General features: G+C 42.3%; 1 protein-coding gene across 1 annotated transcript; it reads left to right on the plus strand.

Moving 5' to 3' along the window:
• Positions 1 to 192: 192 nt before the first annotated feature.
• Positions 193 to 21,499, plus strand: DTL (denticleless E3 ubiquitin protein ligase homolog). The gene is made up of 15 exons (XM_074926095.1): positions 193 to 238; positions 467 to 592; positions 1,639 to 1,737; positions 2,059 to 2,120; positions 2,212 to 2,332; positions 2,783 to 2,848; positions 4,036 to 4,151; positions 4,828 to 4,901; positions 5,828 to 5,931; positions 7,156 to 7,260; positions 9,266 to 9,378; positions 13,034 to 13,123; positions 14,918 to 15,056; positions 18,877 to 19,736; positions 21,268 to 21,499. Exons 1-15 carry the CDS (start codon positions 193 to 195, stop codon positions 21,334 to 21,336), a joined length of 2,190 nt encoding a protein of 729 aa, XP_074782196.1. The 3' UTR covers positions 21,337 to 21,499.
• Positions 21,500 to 22,581: the final 1,082 nt, after the last annotated feature.

A 22,581-nucleotide genomic window follows, 5' to 3' on the forward strand; every position in this document is an offset into this window, starting at 1 on the left:
GTGAACCACGGCGGGGTGGGTGGGGCCTGTAGGCCACGCCCCTGCCCCCGACACCCAATCAGAGGAAGAGGGCGCGGCGCAAGGGTAGCCTGCTGCCCAATGAGGGGCCGAGGCGCGTTTGGCGGGCCGGTCGGTGGCGGGAGTTGGCGCCACGAGCCGGTTCCGCGCGCGCGCCGGCCGTTCTTGGCCATCATGCTGTGCCGTGCGCTGCTCCGCCGCGCCTCGGCCGCGCCGCCCCGTGAGTACCGCGCCCGCCCCGCTCCCCCGCCGCCTCGTTCCCCGGTGGCGGGGCTGCGGCGGCGTGAGCCCGCTGCCGCAGCGGTGGTCTCGGAGCTCCCGGCTTAGACCCCCGACGGCGGGAGAGGGGCGGTTCGGGCGCCTCTGCAGCCGCTGTGGGGGCCTCGGGCCTCCTCGCGTCCGAGTCTGTGGTGCCTGGTGCGGTTACGGTCCGTCTGTCTCGTTGTAGGTCGGTCCTCGGCTCTTCCCCTGCAGCATCTCTTGGATGGCTACCAGTGCAGCCGAGAAGATGACCACTTGTCTTACGGGGAAACGGGAATGCCGGTCCCACCTTTCGGCTGCACCTTTTCTGCTGGTAAAGTCACCTTCGAAAGGCCCTTTTAGGGGCCAGCGTGTGGGCACTGCTGTCCGCTATTGTTTGTTCAAATACGTCTCATATGTTAGTGGTGAGACCCTGGCACAGGCTGCCCAGAGCAGTGGTGGCTGCCCCCTCCCTGGCAGTGTTCAAGGCCAGGTTGGACGGGGCTTTGAGCAACCGGGTCTAGTGGAAGGTGTCCCTGCCCATGGCAGAGGGGTTGGAACTGAATGGTCTTTATGGTCCGTTCCAACCCAAATCATTCTGTGATTCTATGATTTAATTTCAAATTTCTTGTTTTAAAGTGACCTGGTAGTAGTGTATTTGCACCTAGATGCGATATAAATTGGATCATGGTGCTCCTAGATATACTGGTGGAAAGTATTCCTTTAAAGAAGCAACAACAAAAACATTTATTTTACTGTCTCTCTGTTTCAGCTTTGTCTGTTTCCAGGTATGTCCTCTTGGTGACAGCACTAGGCTACATAGTTGAAAAACTGTGCTTTTTTCAAAGTACATAAAAGGTATAAGAGGATGGAGAATAGTATGTAGAAATCAAAGAGGTCGATGGATGTCACTGGACATGTAGCCTTTTCTCATGATAAATATGTGATGAGTGAAGTAAGCATGGAAGCTCCTGAATCTTTAAGGCAAAACTCTTTTATTTCTAGTAGTCTAGTTTTGGTGTGAGACTATGCGCTTCTCCAAGACAGCTTCCTGCCCTTCCAACTCAGATCCATAGAAAGTACAGATGACTGATAGGTAGTATAGATACAGAATACTGTAACTAGGGAATTATAGCTGGTGAAAGAGGCCATTATCTCAAAATTCGCTCCTGGAGCCATTTGATTGCCCATGTTCCTGAAAAAATGCTTGCCAATGTTTCTGCATTTTGAACATTTCAATTGCTATGTAAGTACTGTTTATTTCACAGATATCTATTTGCTGTGTACCCTATTTAAAGTGTCTGTGGCCCTTCACAAGGAGCAGGGGCATGATGATGAATCAGGTACATAATACAAAAATATATTTCAATTTCTTTGCAGCCCCGAATTTGGAGCATGTACTGGCAGTTGCAAATGAAGAAGGATTTGTTAGACTGTATGATACTGAAGCTCAAACTAACAGCAAACTCGTCTTTAAGGGTAAGTATTATATAGAATATGATCTTTGTTTGATGTGACAAGTACGTGATTTACTAGAATAAAGAAAGCTTTTTGCAAGTCATTTAAACATAAATGTGGGCAGTACCACAATCCTCTGGTACACTTTGCTGAGTCTTCTTTACAAAGAGCAGCATGAGTGTGCTCTTAGAAGAGCAGTAATAGGTGAATTGTTCTGTGTTTTTCATGCCTAAGGCAAGCTGTTAACAAGTTTTCTGATTTCAGTGTCTGATAGTCTTTAGTCTTCTGCAAAATACCATACTGCAATGCATTGAACTGATCTTGGCTTTTGTTTCTTGTTAGAATGGCAGGCTCACTCAAACGCGGTATTTGACCTTGCCTGGGTACCAGGGGAACACAAGATTGTAAGCAGTCTTTTGCCATCTGACTTTATTTTTAATGCTTTGGGAACTGCGTGCAGAAAATGACTAAAGGTTTTTATTTTTTCCTCTCAAGGTCACTGCTTCGGGAGATCAGACAGCCAAAGTGTGGGATGTGAGAGCTGGCGAGCTTCTTGGCATATGCAAGGGTCACCAGTGTAGCCTCAAATCAGTTGCTTTTTCTAGATTTGAGAAAGGTAAATGTTGATATTCCCTGTTGTCTGTTTTTTCCTTCTTTCCCTCTGGCACACCTAGTACTTTAGGGGCTAGAAAAGGCCTTTGGAAACTGACAAATAGCACAGGCCAACTGAGCAGTGACCCAGCCAGTGAAGCAAAACTAACTTGTTGGAACTTCACAGTGACCTGATGCTAACATCTGCACATTTCTGATCTTGGGCCAGTTTAAGATATGACACCTACTTCCATACATAAGTGTATAAATACTCTTCATAAGCAGGTTTCTCTAGAGAAGTAGTAAAAAACCAATAAGAATAGTAAGGAAACTAGTCAAAAAGCATTCCAAGACAATGGCCTGGTTTTTGTATCTCTAGGACTGCCAGCCCCAGTGTTGGGGCAGAGGCACATACTACTGCATTCAGTTAATTAACACTTTTGGAAGCTAGTAGAACTCTTTTTCTCTCTTTCAGCTGTCTTCTGTACTGGTGGCAGAGATGGAAACATCATGGTTTGGGATACCAGATGCAACAAGAAAGGTAAGTGAACTTCCAGACGTGTATCAGAAAAGCTCAGTATCTCATATAAGAATAGTACTCGGATGTATTTTTTGGACTAATGCTTTTGGTTACAATATAGGTAACACTTCAGTAAGAAGAGGAGGATTGTCAGACAACAGTTTACTACTTTAGTACAGTAAAATAATGGAATAGGTAGTTCATCTATGTATAATACATTTTTCCACTTTGTAGCAGTCTCAGATTTGCAGCATGATATACGTCATGGCCTGATAATACCCTTGTGTATTGGTAAGGAGATAAGGGGGTACAGACTATATCTGTGTGTGGGACAGCATGGATATGGATGTGCTGGGTGAGAGTACATAGGTCAGAGCCATCCAGAGGGATGAAGCAAAGCTGGGAAGGCTCCTGCCAGAGTGGGAAGGAAGGCAGAAAGTGCAGGAGCAAAGGAACTTGTGAATGCTAGGAACAACTGAGTATGTTGTGGGAACACCTACTAAATGCAGGGTGAGCTCATTCTGCTCCTCTCTTTCTGTTTCCTGGAGCTTTTCCTTCCCCAGTTAGATCCTACCCTCATGCTTCTTCCCAATTCCACCCTCTATCCCAGCAGTTTCCTGGTCTGTGCTGCCAGAACATGTCTCACTCTCCATCTGACCCAGGTTCCATGGCTTTTCAAACTGGCACCTGGGGAAAAAGGGAAGCTCCACGTGATTATAGTGGAAAGTATAGGGAAGCAGTAGAAAAGTCACTTTGCTCTAGTAAAGCAGTAAGTTTCAAAGAGTGAGAAGTAGCAGGCAAAAGGCTAAATAGGAAATTATAAAATAGAGTGGAAAAGCACTGGAAACCTTCTTGTGAGTGTGGTTCTGCTCAGGATGACATGCGTTGAATGCCCCAGACAAGGATGCATGCTGAAGAACAGGACAAGGGGTAATGATTTACAAAGGCAGCCTGCCTATACCCGTTTTAGTTTCAATGCCTATGCTACACTGACCTCTGTATTTTTTTGTAATGTATGCACCTGTTTTCTATTGTGTTCTTCTCATCAGTTTCATATGTAACTTAACAATTTCTATTTTCAGAATACATTCATGATTTTAAAGGTTAGTCTCAGCCCCGTTTTAGGACTTATTCCAAGCTGATGCCTGTTTTATTAAAATGATAGCAAAATTGCACAGAAACTATCAATTGTCTTTGCTTTCTTTCAGATGGATTTTATAGGCAGGTAAATCAAATTAGTGGAGCACACAATGTGGTTGACAAGCAGACTCCTTCCAAACCGAAGAAGAAGAGGCAGAACCTAAGAGGACTTGCTCCCTTGGTGGTAGGTATCTGGGGAACAAATGAAATGTAGGCCTCTCTTCTGAGAAAAGTGTTATTCATAGAAGCGTTATTCATAGAAGTCTACCTAAGTAATTATTGTGAGGAATATTTGGCTTGAATGTGGTAAATGCTTCCATTTATCTTTGCAGAGGTAGGTTTTTGTGTCATGGACACTTGCTATGACTATTTTTAGACATTGTTTAGTTGGCTAACAACCCACGTGCCATCAAAGCCATCTTTGTGCAAATGCCATGTGAAAATACATCTTTTTTTTTCCAGAGAGGAAGCCAATGGCCAGCATTCCTTTTTATGAGGAGATAGGGAAGATTGTAATTTTTTTTCTTTCTTTTTTCCCCCTATTTTGGCCATGTAAATTACTGCTTTACTGCATAAGCCCTGGTTTTATTTAATCTATTAAACCTTGTGATCAGACAGCTCTCTTATCTCTGACCTGAAAGGTATAATCTCAAACTGCTGCCCAAATACTTATAACTCGGTGCCAATTTCCCTGGTGGGAGGGTTCAAAGGGTTCTAAATGGTGTCTGGTATTTCCAAGTTCTCCTGCCTGGCTAGGCGGAAGTTTTCTCACTATTCGCTTGGCCTTGAACTAAACAGCAAGATCTTGCTGACCTTGAAAGAAAATAAAGTGGCTTTTTTTTTTTCCTTTTCTTTTTAAGGATTTCCAGCAGAGTGTAACTGTGGTGCTGCTTCAGGACGAGCATACTCTTATCTCTGCAGGAGCTGTTGATGGGTAAGGAGAGAGGATGCCTGCTTTTCTGTCTATTCTGTGTGTTCTCCTTAGGGGCACAGAAAGATTGGGGCATTTTTTTTCTAAGATCACGCAGTGGCCCATGAGGCTAGAGTTACTATTAGGTAGAATCAACAGAGCTACGCTGCCAGCTTGCATTGACAAAGCTGAATGCTGCTTTTCTTCCTTACTGGATATTGCAGCGCTGGGATATGTGGTAAATGCTCATTTTGGTGTCTTAGCTATGGGGCAGAATGAGAGCAGTTCTTATCATCTCTCTCTATTCTCATGAACCTATGGGACCAGATATAAACAGACTGTTGTTAGACAGTGAGCTGGTTTGGGATGTGAGTGGGTGGTTGGTGCCTGGATATGTGTAGGCATGCTTGAGAAAATATTGCCTTGAGTTACAAAAGATGCATTCTTTTGGGTGCCAGATCCGTTGCAGCGTCCTAAAACTCAGGCAAACTGTCTAATTGATTAGCATTACCTTCTCAGGACTCAAATCTTTAATAGGCTCCATGTGGTCAGAGCCTTTCTGAGGCAGATGAGCTCGATTCTCTTGCCTATGGCTCATGAGATAGGCTTGCTCCTGGAGACCAAGAAAAAACTTGAAGAACTTTTAAAACTACAAGCCAGGAGTATAAAGGCATCCTTGTATTTCCTTTTACTAGTTGAAGAAAGTTGACTTGCTGGCTGTTGTTGTATCTTGTGTTGGTTACAGAAGACAGTGCTGCTTCCTCTTCCATATCCAGCAGAGCAATTGCTTTGCTTTCAGCACATCTCTCCTCTACTTCTGCTCAGTTGTGCTCCTTAGCACTGGATGCTCCCCAGTAATGAGCAACGAGTCTTCCTGTGCTCTTAGAACGCCCTGTCAGCATTGCAAAAGAAATTTTGAATTTGAAGACACTTCTGCTTTTCTATTTCAGTGTGATCAAAGTATGGGACTTGCGCAAGAACTATGCTGCTTATCGTCAGGACCCGGTGCCTTTCAAGTCTTTTTGCTACCCTGGGACCAGTACTCGCAAACTTGGTAAGTTATGGGAGGATGTATCTGTTAAAGTACAAAGTGAACTTAAGAAGTACTGACGGTGCCACCTCCTATCTTTTTAGCCAATTATTGATCAGACTGACAAGCTCAGCAGGGTATTTTGATTGCCAATACCAAATTTTCAAGTTGAGGAGTGAAAGTACCCCATTTTTGTATCATGCACCGGTGATAAAATCTTGCATAAGCTTCAGCAGTGCATTTTCAGAAATTGAGATGAGGGAGTAGAGATCTCTTGAGATAGAATTTAGCTACTAATTTTGATGCATGAGTAGAAATCACATTGAACTCTTGCATTGTAACTTGCAAAGACAACAGACTGGACTGGGTTTTTACATTATAGCCTTCCAGAGTCGAGTAATACTTGAAGCTGTTTGTTATCAAAAATAATAATGCTCTTGTTCATGTTGTTCTGTGCTTCTTAATGCTTTGCAATGCTCTGATGCAACACAGTAATTCCTGATGACTTGTCTAATCAACTGTCCTGATGTGGTAATGGTCAGTGTCAGCCCCAAGAACATGAGGGAAATCATCGAGGAGCTGGTTATGAAATAACTTGCTTGCAGGAAAAGATTTTTCTTGAACCTAAATCACAGAATCATCTAGGTTGGAAAGGACCCTGGAGATCATCTAGTCCAACCGTTCGCCTAGCACAGTTCCCACCTACAGCATATCCTTAAGCTCTAAATCAACCCTACTCTTGAACCCCTCCAGGGATGGGGACTCCACCACCTCCCTGGGCAGCCCATTCCAATGCCTAACAACCCCTTCTGGAAAGAAATGTTTCCTAATATCTAGTCTGAACTTTCCCTGGCGCAACTTGAGGCCATTCCCTCTTGTCCTGTCGCTTTCTACCAGGCTAAAGATCACTAGCAAATCAGAGGATGGCTTCTTCTACCAAAGCATGAGGGTTTCTATTTTTAATCTCTCCTTCTACAATTGGTTGTTCCTGTTATCCATTTGAAACTATCAGATAGCTTGTCTGCTCTCTAAATATCACTCTGAATCCTCATGAGAAAATGTAGATGTTATTCTAGAAACTTTCGTTCTCCAGCAAGTGCTGTGTCAAATAAATTTTCCAATGACTATCTCATATGTAAGAGGTCCTTTCCAAATTTCCCTTTCTAGGCATTTCTTTGACAATGCTTGTTTTCCAAAATGTTTTTTGTGGAGTTATTTCTTATGAAGAACTTCTCCTTTTGTCTATAGGATATTCTAGCCTGGTTTTGGATTCCACTGGTGCTAATCTGTTTGCTAACTGCACTGATGACAGTATCTACATGTTCAATATGACAAGTTTAAGGACCACTCCAGGTATGCATGATATCTGTGGAAATAGCTGCAAAAAAATAGCTATTCCAGAGCATAGAAAGGCAAATTTCTCCCTATGACTTGGTGACATAAACCAGCTTGAATACTTAAGAAACCTAGTCCATGCTCTTATCTCTAAAGCTACCTGGGAGAGAAGGTGCTGTTACAAGGGCTGTTCATATTTTGTGTCCATCCACGTAAAATTAATAGCACAAAAATGTAAGTGCAGATACTGGTTCACCCAGAGACTAATGTTGACTCTAGTTATCTGGTGAGGAATGGCTGGTGTCCAGCTACTACCCACCTGAAGCAAGCTTGAATCTTCTGCTTACTTGTAGTCACTGATTTTTCAAACTCTTAAGATACGTATCCATGTAAAGTGATCACCTGATATGTCGTATTCAGATATTTTAAGGTGTCTTTTAAATTTAGCCTCTACTGCAGTTCATGGGAGAAAGCATCCCCAGCTTTGCATCTGTGACTTTTAGGTTGACAAGATAGCCCACAGCCTTTGGTGCACTAAGTTGCTTTGTCATAGGCCAGTGGCTTCTTCTCAGAAAGCAGCAAAACTTGTTAGATGCATTCCAGCCGTACACATGATTTAGTTTCCATTGCCTTTTCGCAGTCTCTCAGTTAATTGAAATTAAATGAACAATGTGTCCTTCTGTCTGCTCTTCAGAAAGGCCGTCTGGTGGGCGAGAATGCTTCCAGAGTCGAGAAGTGGTACCAGTAGTAAATTGGTCAGTTGTTGAGGTTAACCCCGGGTGCCACCGCTGAGCTGTGGAAATATGCTCACTGGCCTGCCTCCCCCCAGGAGAGAGCTCCTTCCAAAGCACAGGGCATCTTGCCCTCGGGCTCCTTGTGGAGCTCTTGCCTTCTGTGTGCAGCTGATAAAACCCAGCGAGCAATCTTGGTTGATCCAGCTGAATGAAGCATGTGCAGCTTCTCAGTGTGCGAGTGCTCCCGCAGAGGGCAGCGCCTGCCCACGGGTTGGCGCCTCTCTCCTCGCTTGCCGACTCGTATCCGGATGGCGCCTGCTCTTAGCCAGTATTGAGGCAGCTTTAGTTTGCAGGGGCACATGAGGAAATCCTCACTGGAACAGGACTTGCTGGTAGGTCTGGCTTAGGAAGGGACTTGCTGTCTGGTAACCGCTGCACTGAGACAGCTGTGGGTAAAAACTAAAGGATATTGTGGGTTCTTGCAACTTTTCAAAGACAGCCACGTGTCCTCTGGTCACCTCCTTCATCAAAATCAGTTAAAACAGGGTTGGCAGAGGGGTGCCAGCTCCCACCTGGTGCTACCCTGGGAAACTCATCCTTTCTGCCCCAACAAGAGGATGGGAGATGGTGTGTCTGACTGCTCTAGATCCACACTCAGCTCTTGTGCCAGCTGCTGGTTCTTACGGTTATTGCAATAGGGGGAATGGCAGCCATTCGGAGCGATGGTTTCAAGGCTTTAGCAAAGGCTACTGAGACCTTAAATACAGGCAGCCAGTGAGCATGGCTGACATGATGAAAGTTTTATTGACAAAATAAAGATACTGGCAGCAGGAGGAAGGAGCAGCAAGCACCTTTGTTGCTACCTGGGTGGAAGAGGGTCCTCACTATGTTTTCTGTGCGACTGTCCTTGTTAACATAGTAGGGCTGGTGACAGTGGCTGAAGGAGGAAGAGACAAGGAACCTTAATGAGAGTGGTGGGACAGCCCAGGTGATGTCTCAGCCTGCTTGCCATAAGGGTCAAGCTAAAGGTTTAACGAAACTGCCACCACTTCCTAATGCTGTGGAGAAAGCTATTGCTTCATTTGGGAAGCCTGAATAACTCCAGTTGAATAATAAAAAAATTTCATGCTGCCAGAGCCTCTGAGTGAGGGAGCAGCGCAACCACTTTCTCCAGAGGATATGTGGCTCTGCAGGAAAAGCCTGTAAGATCAGCCCTCCTTGCGAAATTGACTCCAGGGCTGTGCATGGAATGGGGTTTTTATTTTCTTTTTCTAATTCTCTCTTCACAGTGGCCGTTTTCAGCGGGCACCAAAATTCAACCTTTTACATCAAGTCCAGCACCAGCCCAGATGACCAGTTCCTGGTCAGTGGCTCAAGTGACTGCAACGCTTACATCTGGAAGGTGAGACAATTGGGACAGACTTAAGCATGCAACTCAGAGCTGCTCTGCTCTTCCGTTTTATTTGGTTTTCATGTCCACATAGGACACTCCCTGCCTCCCACTCCTGCTCAAAGCAGCATGGGTTAGTACCTGGCACGTTCTGCCCCAGAGTGTGTTTGTTGCTGACAAGGCTAGATGTAACTGTTTAATGTAAACCAGCGCTAACCTCCTGCCACCTCCTGCCATCAATACGTTTCTCATCACTGCTGCTTATTGCAAGTTGCTGATCTTAATCTGGTTTTAATGGGCATTAAAATCCTCTTTCAATCCTGTTGATTTAGCCAGCTATGACAAGTAGACAGACAGTTCTCAGCTCATATTTATCAATGGAGCACACTAGCAGAAAACTAACAACTTTATTGTTTTAAAGGGCACTTTCTCCCCCATCTCCCCTCTTTCCAGCTCTTGCTTCAGACAACTTTTTCTCATGCTTAATTTACAGTAGTTAAAGCCTTTGTAGTACAGCAAGGGCTCAGCCAGAGCCTTCAGCAAAATTCCAAAGCACCATCTGACAGCCAAGAGGCTTCCTCAGCACTGACGCGTAGGAAATGCAAATGTCACCAAGTTAATAGCAGGGATCTCAGAATAAGGCATGCTTCAAGTTCTGTTTCCCATACTTGACAGCCATATGGGAACAGAGTAGACTTCTTATTGAAGCAAAATAGACAGAAACCACAGGTAACTGCCTATTTCAGGTTTGAGGTAATTTGGGGGAAATGCTGACTTGTTTATCCCTTTCAGAATGAGTTTGAAAGTAAAATACAAACCTTTCAGAGCCAAGGGTCAGCCTGCTGAAGTTGTGGTTTAAGCATGTAGTCTCTTTGATTTGGAGAACACTTGTAAGCGGCTAGATTGCTTACTCAGTAGTGGCAGGAGTGTGGTAGCATAGTTATTCCCCTGCCAAGTGGTATGATTTTAACCTTCCTCATGTTCTGTGCAAGTTCAGCAAAAATACCTGTGCAAACTTGAGTTGAGCATTCTGCATTTGTGTGTTTTGATACTTTCTTGGAACACAGGCTGGGTCGGAGCCGAGAGCATTCAAGGATGTCATTACATCTCAAAGTTTAAGCATTTAAAGTAATTTAAAATGCATTCATGTACAGAAGGCTTCTGTTACTATCACGAGTGACAGATCGTACTGCATAGTTATTAAATAAGTCATCAGATGATTACTTTTACTTTAGTCCCATAGTCATGTTAGAATGTGGGACTTCCTGCGAAACTGTCTCTTTCAAGATCTGTTATATACAGAGGCTTCTTAATTTGTTTTAAATGTTGGCAGATTTTACTGACTCAAACATATGTATCTTTTCCTGGTATGAGGACTTACTATGCTGTGAAAAAAAAATGGTTATATATTGCATGAGCAATTAATAGGTAATGTTGGAAGGAAATTAATGAGGAGTGCTAGCTTTCCATATCTAGAGAGGTATGAAAGGCAGAGGAAGGCCTTGTTGAGGAATGAAAGGCAGAGAAAGACCTTGTCCACCCAGATTATGTCTTTGAGAAACTCTTAAGAGCAATGCTAAGTTGTGTTTGGGTCAGCATTTCCCAAGGAACACTGGCTAGAAGTTATTGCTGACAAGGGCACTATTTCAGTCTGTTTCCATACATAAATCACTTCCAGGCAACGAACGCTTGCTTTATTACACTGTGTTTTGTTTTGGTTTTTTTTTAATTACTAGTCTTATTAATGAACTGACTCTTGAACAACCCTAAGATTATAAAAGCCAGAGAGCAGAGAGGTTTTTCTTGACAAAGATGGTACCCAGCTGAGATACCTTCCTGGTAATAAAAAAATATATTTCATAGACATATACTTCCATTGTCTTTGAATCCTTTGGTACAGACCATGCCAAGGGAACCATATTAAGTTACCCTTTGGTCTGTTCCATCATGGGAATTGAAGTGCTTCTGTGTCGTATGGTGCATAAAACTATGTACACCATTTTATGCTGACCCTTGAAGATGGATACAACAGCTGTTTCAGTGAGTAGAGTAACTAATAAAGTCTCATTTCCTAGGTTTCTCTTTTTAACCTTTCCACAATAGCTCTAACTTCCCCACCAATATCCTGTTAAATCAGGCAAAAAGCAGCAAGTTCTCTGGCTAATCCTGACTTAACATGCACAGGCTGGCCAGCTGTCTTCTGCTAAACAGAGTGCACACAGCTATAACTATGCATCCTCTTTCAGTTCACAGTATTTTAAGATGGGTGTAATTGGTTTAATTTACACTAGTAGCATGAAACCATTGTGTCTCAGCAAGAGTTATTCTTTTCCTCTGGTTTCCTGAAAGTGGCTACTAGACCGCTATTGTGTCAGTTATGCATGCATAGCAAGACTGTTATTAAATGTAAACGAAGGTGTTCTCTGCACCAAGATCTGTTGTTTATTCCCTAAATAGAGATTTAGTTTCCATGGTATTGCATGTTTTGGCAGAGAAGGAAATACTCTGACCAAGGCATTTAGTGGATATTTAGTCAAATGATTGCCTCTGCTATGCCAGGGAAAAAAAAAAAAATGGCCTGTTAAGATGAGCCTGTTTGTATGAGAACAACTTTAAGATCTGAAGCTGGATATTCGATTGCGGTTTTGCAGGCTGTTGTACGAAGTGAGCCACAAAAGAAAAACTTGTGTCTAAATCAGAAGCCTTCCCCCAATGTCTTGCATCTTCCTTTGAAATCTATATGTAATGTCTTCTCCTTTTCCCACACAGTAAAAGATTGGTTCATTCACTTAGTCATTTATGCAAATCCCCTTGATAAATCCCCCTTATAATGTCACATCAATAATGGTGACTCATAGCTCCAGAAAGGGTTGCCTGCTGAAACCATGCAAAATTTGGATATAATCTCTGTGTGTGTATGTGTGTGTTTTCTTCCTTGGGCCACTTAATGCTATCTTTGGCTGTATCTGTCACTTACATAAGCTGTAGTTGAAGATTAATAGTAATATTGTAGAATAGAAGGTAGATTTTTATGAAGGGTGTAAGAGAAATGGAGATCAGTTTAATGAACATGAGTTATTTAGGGAGCTTTTTTTGAATTCTTAAAAGGGTGTTTGGTCCAGCTGGTTGGTTGGAGGAGGTACAGGCACTTCACAGTCCCACAAATGCCAGTTCTGAAGCCAGTGAAGGTTCATCTACAGGATTTTGTTGGTGGCATGTTTGGTTTTTTTTTTTTAATAAACCATTAACTGGGACATTTTTAAAATGGCAGCAGAATATATTTGGCTATCCTGATTCAGCATCTGAATTTCCCAAACTTTTCAGCATCCTACTTAATAAAGTGCTTGTGTCATGTTTTGGGCTGACAAATCCGGAGGCAGAAATCCTATGTGCAGTAGGAATTAAATAAGTGTTTCCAGGAAAGTCAATACATCTCAGTGCTGATCAGCTGCTTCACCTCTAGAGATGAAACATAAACAGATTTTAGGGTTCCATCAGTTGTTGCCTCATGATGACAGGCTGAGAGCATTCGATTTATCCGTGTCAAATAGGAAAGATGGAAAGTATTCACATGCTTCACAGGTGGGCTGTGGGGTCTTTTCTTTGTGATGTATATTAGACTGTGGTGCTTCTGATTCTATACTCTTTTTTTAATGGAAATTTTAAGGTTTCTGAGCCCAGCCTTCCCCCACGGATACTCCTTGGTCACTCTCAAGAAGTAACCTCCATTGCTTGGTGTCCTTCAGACTTCACTAAGGTTTGTTTTCTGGAAAATTTTCTTTCCCATGAAACAATAGATGTGAGGTGGCAACATCTGCTTTTCAAAATTGCAATAGTATTTGTGTATTTGGGAGAAAAATTTTAGTCAATGATTTCTAAAAATATTCATTTAGGGGGGCACTAAACAAAGCTTGTTACGTGAGTACAATGTATCAGAACTTTTTCATATTTTCTATTCATTTAAGCTATTTGATAAGACCTAGAAAATTGCAAATGAACAAAGCTCTCTGACGAGAGCTTGCGACACTACCTGTCAGAGACAAAACTGAGACCATTTAATCAGGGCTTTCATAAGCCAAAAGCTTGTTTTGTGGTTCCATACTTAAAGCTTCCTTATCTGTCTGACCATTGATACACCTGCTAGTTTTGTACAGAGCAGCAAGAAGCTTTGAATGCCCTTTAAAAAATATGTGGACTTTTTTCATTGTGACCTTTTCAAAATCTGAGCTTTTTTTATGACATATTCGTGTGTACACCCAAAAACTTCCAGTGAATTCAGGTCAGTAATTATGTATCAGGTATCATGAAGAAAACTGCAGTAGGAGGTTGGTTCAAATGATTGGTCTAGCTCAAAATGAGAAATAACCCTGAAAAATCCTAAACAGTGTCCTAATAATAGCCAGTTTCTTTCACCCCACATTATTAACCAAGTCAGCCACTTGCACTGTATCACTGGGTCTTCAGAAAAGAGTTGCAGTGTAGGAAGGTGGGAGTCTTGCAGAAAAACAGGAGGAATTGTTCTAGTTGTGTAAGATGCACAAAAATATGAGAATTAGCATTTTAGATTAAATCCGTGATCTAGAGGAATCCCAGCATCCTGATTGTGATGTGTTGGAAATGCAGACCAATGCAGCCTTTAAAATCGTTACTGCCACAGGTGAGAAACAGTCAGCCATGGTACAGGTGCCAAAGCATGAAGAAAAGTGGAAAATGTGGTGCTAAGACAGGTCAGGTAGCTACTTGGAGTGACTTGAGAGGCAAAGGTGCTTTCTGTAGGGACAATATTGGTGTCACAGAGGTCAGAGCAGAGGCACTTTCCCATCCAGATTACTATGAACTTTGGCCACAGCATTTCCTTTTTCTTGCTGCTGATTCCCATGTGAGTCACCAGTTAGTCTGAAGAGAGCCATAAAATGTGGGCTAGGTGGGTTTTGCTGCTGCTTCAGACAAGATTCCACAAATCCTTTTGGAGCCTGTGATGCTGTGGCAGGAATCTAGACCAATGTTTCTAGCAGATTTGGTTTCTCTGCCAGATACTGCTGACTATGAAGAGATGGTGCTTAAGGCTAGTGCAACAGCTTTCCAATGTCACCTTCTTGGTGTGTTGCAAATGTTTGTCCCCAAGCAGAAAGGGTCCTAAGTAACAGAGAAAGAACTTGATGCAGGTGAAAAAAGCATGGCTGATTTTGTCTACCAAATCAGCCATGATTCAAATATTTTGAAATCTCAAAATATGCCCTGGCCCTTCCTGAGCAGACTACCATCTGTTACAGAGCTACGAAGGTAAATGGTTACTGGTGACTGAGATTTCTCTAGCAGAAAGACGTGAAGGCAGTAGTGTTGCCTGCTTTAAAGCAAATACTGCTCTCTGGTACAGTAATGAAACAGAGTTGGGTTTTGTTTGTTTTATGGGTAAATCTTGTACACCCTCAACCAGGCTTCACTCTCACTCATATTGGCATGGTGTGTTGGGTGTAGCTGTTCTAGTTCACTTGGCCAATGATCCATAGGATGTGCCCTGGTTCCTCCAACAAACTAATTTATACTGTAGATTGCCACGTGCTCTGATGACAACACTGTGAGAATTTGGCGCTTACGACCTCGTCCTGAGGAGGAGAAATCATCATTCAGCAAAATCAACTTGGTGGGCTGGGTCACTCAGAAGAGACTAGAAGAACAACATGGACCAGGTAAGGCCCCTGAGCTGAGATATCTTGCTCTGAAACATGGCTTCTGAATCTTGGCTGATCTCTGTACCAAGAAAAGACTTTGGCTTGTCTTACTAGTCATCTATTTTTTTCATATGAGGCGATATAGCCAGACAAAAACTGCTTGTAAGCACTTCTGCCCACCAACAAGACAAGCTGGCTGAAATAGCTTAGAAGTGTGCCGAAGTTTGTATGACCAGACTGCAAAGCCAATATTCATTAGTACAGCTTGTTGGGTAGCCAGATCTTCAGTGGGTATCAGTAGGGTTCAATAATTGACCAGCCAAAGTAGATTTCATGTGTGCATGCACTGCAGCAACAAGTCACACTTTTTTTAATATCAAACAATAACTGCAAGCAGTAAGATCATATGTTTTTTCCAGTTTAGTTGTTTACCCAGTAAAGGGCTGATGGCACATATACAGTCTTGGAACACTGAATTGTTTCCTCCTGCCCAGCAGCTGAATTCTGCACAGATTTCTTTGCTGCTGCTATCAATATTACATCTCTATATTCAGCTTCATACGGTAGTACTGACTGTCTATACAGACAAGTGCCACGTAGGAAAGTACTTCAAATATGCATGTAATATATGCATATAATGTTCCAGAATTAATCAGCAGCATTCATCTATTCACGTGTTAAGGCTAGTTAACAAATGAGATACATTTTTACAAAGTCTAGGCAATCAGACATGCTATGCACCATGCTCTCACAGAGCAAGCACATCTGGGCTCTACAGAGAAGCTACTCCCTGGACAGTACCCTAGACGAGAAGAAAGGAGCCCTGGATCATAGCACTGCTTCGACTTGTCTGAAACTTAGGTTTTGTTACAGTAGAGTAGGTGAAAGGAGAATACCTCCCCCCAAGTGAAATAAGATGAGCTTCTCTGTAGAGTAGCTCTGAAACGAAGAATATAATAGCTTCCCAGCAGCTGCTGGTGTGCCTTCCTGTGTTCCACCTATCTTTTCTAGCCACCCTCCAAATGAATTTCACCTTGGCTAACACAAATAAAGGCTGAAGGTCTCCAAATCCCACTAATGGGATAACATTACCTCTAACCTTTTGCCAGTGAGTAACTGTCTTACAGGAAGTTTGAAGGACAATAGCAGGGAGAGTGCCAGGTCTGTTCTGTAGACGGTAAATGGTTTGTGCGTGTACACTCTCTGCTTCAGAGAGAGCTCAAAAATCACTTTGAGTACTATTTTCAGCAAAAAAGAAATAAGCATAGGTATAGTCCAGAAACCTGAAATCTGAAGTAGCTTGTACACTAAAACTTTGAGTCAGCTTTGGCAATTATACTAGAAAAAGAACTTATTTCTCCATACTCTTGCTGCAGTAAAGTAACAGGGGAGGGAAGAGGAAGTACACAGACACTGCAAATACAACAGCAGGCTTCCTGCTGACCTTGGCTCTTGAACACAAAGCACATGCTGTTAGAATATGGGAGTTATCTGCAGAGACTGATTCAGAGCTGGCAAGCTAAGTACTATTTCAGACCCGCTGGGATGAGATCGAGGTATTTCCCCACCCATTTATGTGGAACGAATTTTAAGATTGAGGTTGCGTATTGACTGTTGACCTATATCATCCAGTGTACCAAGCACAGTTTCCTTTTCTTTGGAAATTATTTTTTGTGGTTTTCCTAAGTTGCACTACTTTCTCTATGTTTTAGTGTAACCAAATTTTTGGAGCAGGCCTGTGCATGGACAATTTGTGACTCTTAGATCTGGATATTGATAATATCACTCTAGGAGATCTGTAGCAGAGAAGGTAGGAAATATCTGAAATCACCTGCTTTGGTGTTAACACAGGTTGACTGCAGGTAATTACAGTGTTGTACTACATGCACTGGCAGCGTAAATGGAAACAGCTTGGAACTGGCTTAGTAGAAACTTGAATAATGAATGCCGTCTTAACAAAAAGTCTGATCCTCGTATTCTTTGTGAAGTTTCAGAATGTTTCTCAAGTGTGGGTTTGTTTCATTTGGTGATGCCCATCAAACTCTCAGGATAGCTTTTTTCCCCTTATCCAATGTCTCCACAGTATAACTTTCAGACTGGTTTGGGTTTGAGAGTGCTCATACACAGCTATTTATGCAGTATTTCTCCTGTATGAATTCGTAGATGGTCATTAGGGATCAAGAGTTTCTGAGTTTGCTACTCCTCTTCTACCTCTAGTTGCTTAGCATTTTAAGTGCAACTAATTCCCCAGCTGAGATATTGTTGTCTTGTAAATGCTCATTAAAGTAAAGATTAGGAGAACCGATGTTGGCAGTTACTTTCTCTTAGTCCAGATTGAAGCAAGTTGCTATGAAGTAGCATATTTTATCAGGAAATGAGCCTTTAACTCTGCTTTGTGTGTTAGAGTGTTTTGTAGTGGGATCCTTTAATACGGGATCCTATTTAATTTTGCCCTGATGCATCAGTACTTGTATTTCAGATACTAGATAACACAGTAAAAGGAGGGATTGAAAGATGCTTAGTATGGTATATAATCAACAAGTCATGTAGGTGGCTCACTCGACATGTTATTTGTGAGACAGCCCAGCATCCTAAAGAAAATGGCAGGTTATTCACACTAGACTTCTCATTGTTCTAATGAAGTGCTTTATAGTACAGTGCTAATGCTGAGAATTAGTTCAGATCAAACCCTTCGTATACAGAAGATGTTTAGAGTTCTTGTGCTCAGCAGTGGAAATGCATAGAGTAACTAAGGTGCTATCCTATTTAATTGCATCACCGCAAGTTAGATGAATGAGAAAACAGTCACGTAACAAACCTGCTAATGTGTTCTCTGTTGGAGGGTGCCAGAAATAAATAAATAAATAATTTTGAAAACCCTCCTCTAATATTACAGAACAAGATCTTTGATAAATATGAGTCCCACTGTTACTAGCAAGGTCCTTATGCCCTTATCTGTGACTACTCTTTGAAGAGTCTGGATATTCAGAACCTCTTTTTTAAAAGCAGGGGAGTGTACATCTTGGCTGGTGAGCTCAAAGGCCACTTGAAATATCTATTTGGGGATAATTTGCTTTAAAGGAGTAACTTACTACAGTGACAGATTTTATTTCCTTTGAAATTTAAGTCCCTGTTCAGGAGGTGAAGAATTTATCTTATTTCCCTGGGTGTGGTAAATAACTACCATCTTCATACTAATATATCACTGCAGAAAATCCTCCAAAAAAAGACAAGAGAATGTCCTTTCCTGTTCTCACTCTTGTTTTTTCCATCTTTAAAATACGCAACTATTAACGCCTGACTAGGAACATTATTCATATGGTATGCCATTATAGCTTCCTTGGTATTGTAATTAGCTGTGGGACCTGCTCACAGTCCCTTTGTCTCTCAACTGTTTTGCAGCGGTTAAAGATGGTGATGCAGGTGGGGATCAGCCTGGCTCTCAGGCAGCATCTCGGTACAGAGCTGTCTGGACTAAGCCACTGCAAGGCTTCCAGCAAGGTTAGATCAACTTGGAACATTCAAGATCTGTTTTGTCTGCCCATCAGTCCCTTGGCTGTAGCTCACATAAGAGTGCTTGTTACAGAAGGGATAGACGTCAGAGATTGCAAACGCACTGTATTATACTTACCGATATGATACAGGATTTTACACAGGACTCGTACCAGTTTAACCAGAATCAAAGGGATTTATGCAACCTCTTAATTCAAAAGGCTATGTCTGAGAAGCAGACTCAGTGCTAAATTCATCTCCTAGTTGGAAGGGGTGTTTATAAAAGGGCTGTCTTTAATCTGCTGTTCTGTGTGCCTCATCAGACTACTTATTTCTCCCCTATCAGGACTGCCTGCCAGCCCACAGAGTACTCCTGCCAAGGTCTTCACAGTGGGCAGCCCGTGCATTTCCTCACCACGGCCGGCTGCCTGTGCTCCCATTTATTCTGGAGATCTTCCCTTGTCTACAAACACTCCGACAGGCGCTCTCAAAACCCAGATGGCCACAGCCTGCACCCCAGGCAAGCAGAGTGGAACCAGCCCATGTGCTTCTCCCAAACTGATCACTTCCTCCAAAATGTCCATTAAACATTGGGTTACAAGGACTCCATGCTCTTCTCCTACAGAAGTGGAGATAAAGGCTCCTTCTCCTAGAAAAGCCCTAGCAGAAGTCACCCAAGGTCTCCTGGAAACCACTTGCCCTCCTAAAGCCCCACACTCACAGTTTGAAAAGCGTGCCAAGAGAAGGCTTGACTGCAGCAAGAAAGACGATGTGGGGCAGAAGTGTCTGCAGGCCTGTAGCTGTGTGACTGAACTGGACCATGCAGCTAAGAAATCCAAGCTGAACTTATGTCATTTGGCTGAAGACCAAAATGCTTGTGATGAAGACTCTCTCAGCCTGGCTGACTTGGATAATGACCACGAAGGCTCCAGCTGCGGCCTGAAAGAGTCTTCCTTCCCTGGAAGCCATAAAAACCCATTGAGCATTCAAACTCCCCTTCTTTTCAGATCTCCATGTGGGAAAGACAGTGAGGTAGTAGATAAAGAGAATAGTTCACCTGAAAGAAAAAATTGGTTGTCTGCTCTAGGAGAGAAGCTACGGACTGGCAGGTCTGGCAGCCAGCGTGCATCAAACAGCCCCCCATCATCTTGCAGTCCTGGTGTCAAACGACAAGAGGCTGTGGCAGCAGCTACTTCACCAAAAACTGTAAGTAGGATGATTAGTGACAGTGCTCATGAAGGAACTTATCCCTGGCTGCAACTTTTCCCTTGTTTGTTCTCTCATGCTCAGGCATTCAAAGAATTATCTGATCCCTTTGATTATGGAAAAAAGGGGTGATTTGTGGCCTAATAAACCAGATACATTAATGCTGTTATCTACTAATCCCCTCTGTGCAGAAACAGAATTTTTAGGATGGATGGTGGTGTCCCTCATCTTAAAGGGACTTAGGGCACACAGGAGCTCAGAGATTCTCATGGTCCCCAGCTCGATGTTCAAAGGATGTAGCCATCATCATGAAATACAGCTCTACTCTGAGAAGCACATTAATGACAGCACCTTTCCTAGCAGATGTACTGTTTATGTATTCACATCACATCTGCCTGTTTATGTGCTGGAAAACCAGTTTAGCATTGGAAGAAAGAGCTGAATTCTACTCTAGCCTAGGTAGCAAAAGAATTTGTTACCCATGTTAAAACCATGGGCCTAAATAATGCTTCAGTCCCTTCAGATGAAAACTAGCAGAATACGAAGGAATTGTAAAAGAGTCAGAGGGCAGGATTTGACCTACATAATCCTACTTTTGATGTACAAGAAGCCTAACACAGAGCTCATCCTAGGATCTGAAAGTTAAGCTTATAAAGCAGCTAAAAAAGTTGGCATGAAGGCATGAGGGTTTAATGTGTAAACTGAGAAATTATAATTACATTTTTTAAAACAAACCAAACTTGACTTGTCTCTGAAAGTGGACTCCAAGTCCTACAGTGTGTTTGATTGAGTGTTATTTCAGTAAATGTTAGGTAAACTTCAAATCATAAAATTTTAGTTGTACTCTCAGTTGAATATCTGACACTAGAAGTTGTTGCCAACATTAAGGCTTATTTTGGTATCTCATTTCTTACTTTATTTTACCCCTTCTAGCACTTCTATCAGATATGAAGCAGGCAAGTCACCACTCCTTAAGTTATGCATAGCAGCTGAACTCTTCATATTGTGGTGGTACCAAGAAATCTTGATTATAAGAAACCTACCACTACTTGTGCTCTATGCTGTGCATGTTCAAACACAAGACAGAAAGATTTGCCCTGGAGTAAGATTACTACAGAACAATTACCTTTCCTGCTCAGTATGCTCTAGTTCAGATTTTGGGATGCTCCTGTGTTGTACTCAAAACTTGAGGAGGTTCCTGGAATACCAGCAGCATTTGTTGATTTGCTGCATCTTGGAATTCTGCAGCTCTCTTATCAGCTGTAGGGAAGCTGAAGCTGCAGCCAGAGTGCTTTTCTTATGGCAGTAAGACAACCCTAGGTTTTAGCCAGTGCTTCTTGTAGGTAGTAAGCCTCTTATCTGCAAGACAAACAGCTTACAGTAAAGAACCTTTCATTTACTGTCTTAGTTAGGAAGCTGAACAAACTGAAGCAGTGGTGGAGGGAAGACTTTAAGACTCCTGCAGCATATGAAGTGTTAACTTAGAAACGTTTCTTGTTGGTTTTTGTTTTTTTTTTTTTTTACTTCCTAGGCTGCAACAACTTCAGTTTCCATGAGGAAGATCTGCACATACTTCCACAGAAAGGCACAGAATGACTGAGGTGGCATGTGGTGCTTGCACCTGATGGATGTTGACACTATGGTATCAAGACCAGATTTAGCAACACCAACAGCGATGCACCAGGATTACACAATTTGTTGTCAGACATTCATAAACTTGGGGTTTATTCTTCTGTTCTTAATGCCATTAACAACTGAGCTCAGCTGGGTGTGGAAAATCTACACAATGCTTACTCATGGTCTCTTACTGACTTCAGATAGTGTATTTTTTATATAAAGAAAAGTGGAGTATTTTTTACATGACAACTGTCATCATCCAAAGACAGCAACAGCTCTGCTGTGCATTGTTGACAGGCACAATATAGCTTGTCAGTTTATGTTACTAATCTGTCATTGAAACTTCCTCTACTTAAGAATAATATGTAAATCATTAGACTCTGCTGAAAAAGAAGTATTGGAATGTGTGTAGAGAAGCTTATTGGAGGTAGATCTGAGCCCCTTCATGCTAATGGCATTTCTACATTTGTTTCTCTAGTATGTCAATGACTATCTGCTTCCAGCAGGGAAGCTATGAATGTGTTAAGTAAATATAAAAGTCTTTTAAACACCCCATGTCCATCTGATGGTGAATAGTCTAAAAGGAGACAAAGTATAATCAAGTATGTAATGCCTGTACTCCTCTTGCCATCCTTTTTCTTGTCCCAGTCTGAAAACTTCTGTATTTACCAGCTTATCTGGCTCTTGAACCATTAGCACTACAGCTGTTGAGGCCAACAGCTTGTCACTTCTCTGAAATAAAACACTGGCAAAGCATGTTAGAAAAATGAGTTTGATCTATCCGAAGTAGACATCCCATAACAGCCGGTTGCTTGGTCACATCTTATAGATTCAGCCTGTAGCAAAAGCATTAATAACTGCTTATAACATAACTTCATAACACTTTTATAATACAGTATCTATAAAATAATATCTTGTAAATTGGGGGAGGGGCACTTGACATTTGAGAAAGCACTTGACAGAGTTTACATATTAATATTAAATGCTTTGCCATTGTAAGTCGTTGCTGATGCTGATAGAACAAGGTCACTGAAATGAGATCACTCTCCTGCTGGCTAATGATACTAACTCCTCAGTCATGCTTTCCCCAGGGGGAGTTACTAGAAGATACTTATCTTAGGTTGGAGCATTCACTCTGTCTTCTGGTATAATAGTTCCTATGAACTTTCAAAAAAAAATCAAAACAAACCAAACCTCTGAATCCTTATTAAGTTTGTCTGCTACAAAA

This window comes from Athene noctua, chromosome 1 (genome assembly GCF_965140245.1).
Source record: "Athene noctua chromosome 1, bAthNoc1.hap1.1, whole genome shotgun sequence".
NCBI lineage: Eukaryota > Metazoa > Chordata > Aves > Strigiformes > Strigidae > Athene > Athene noctua.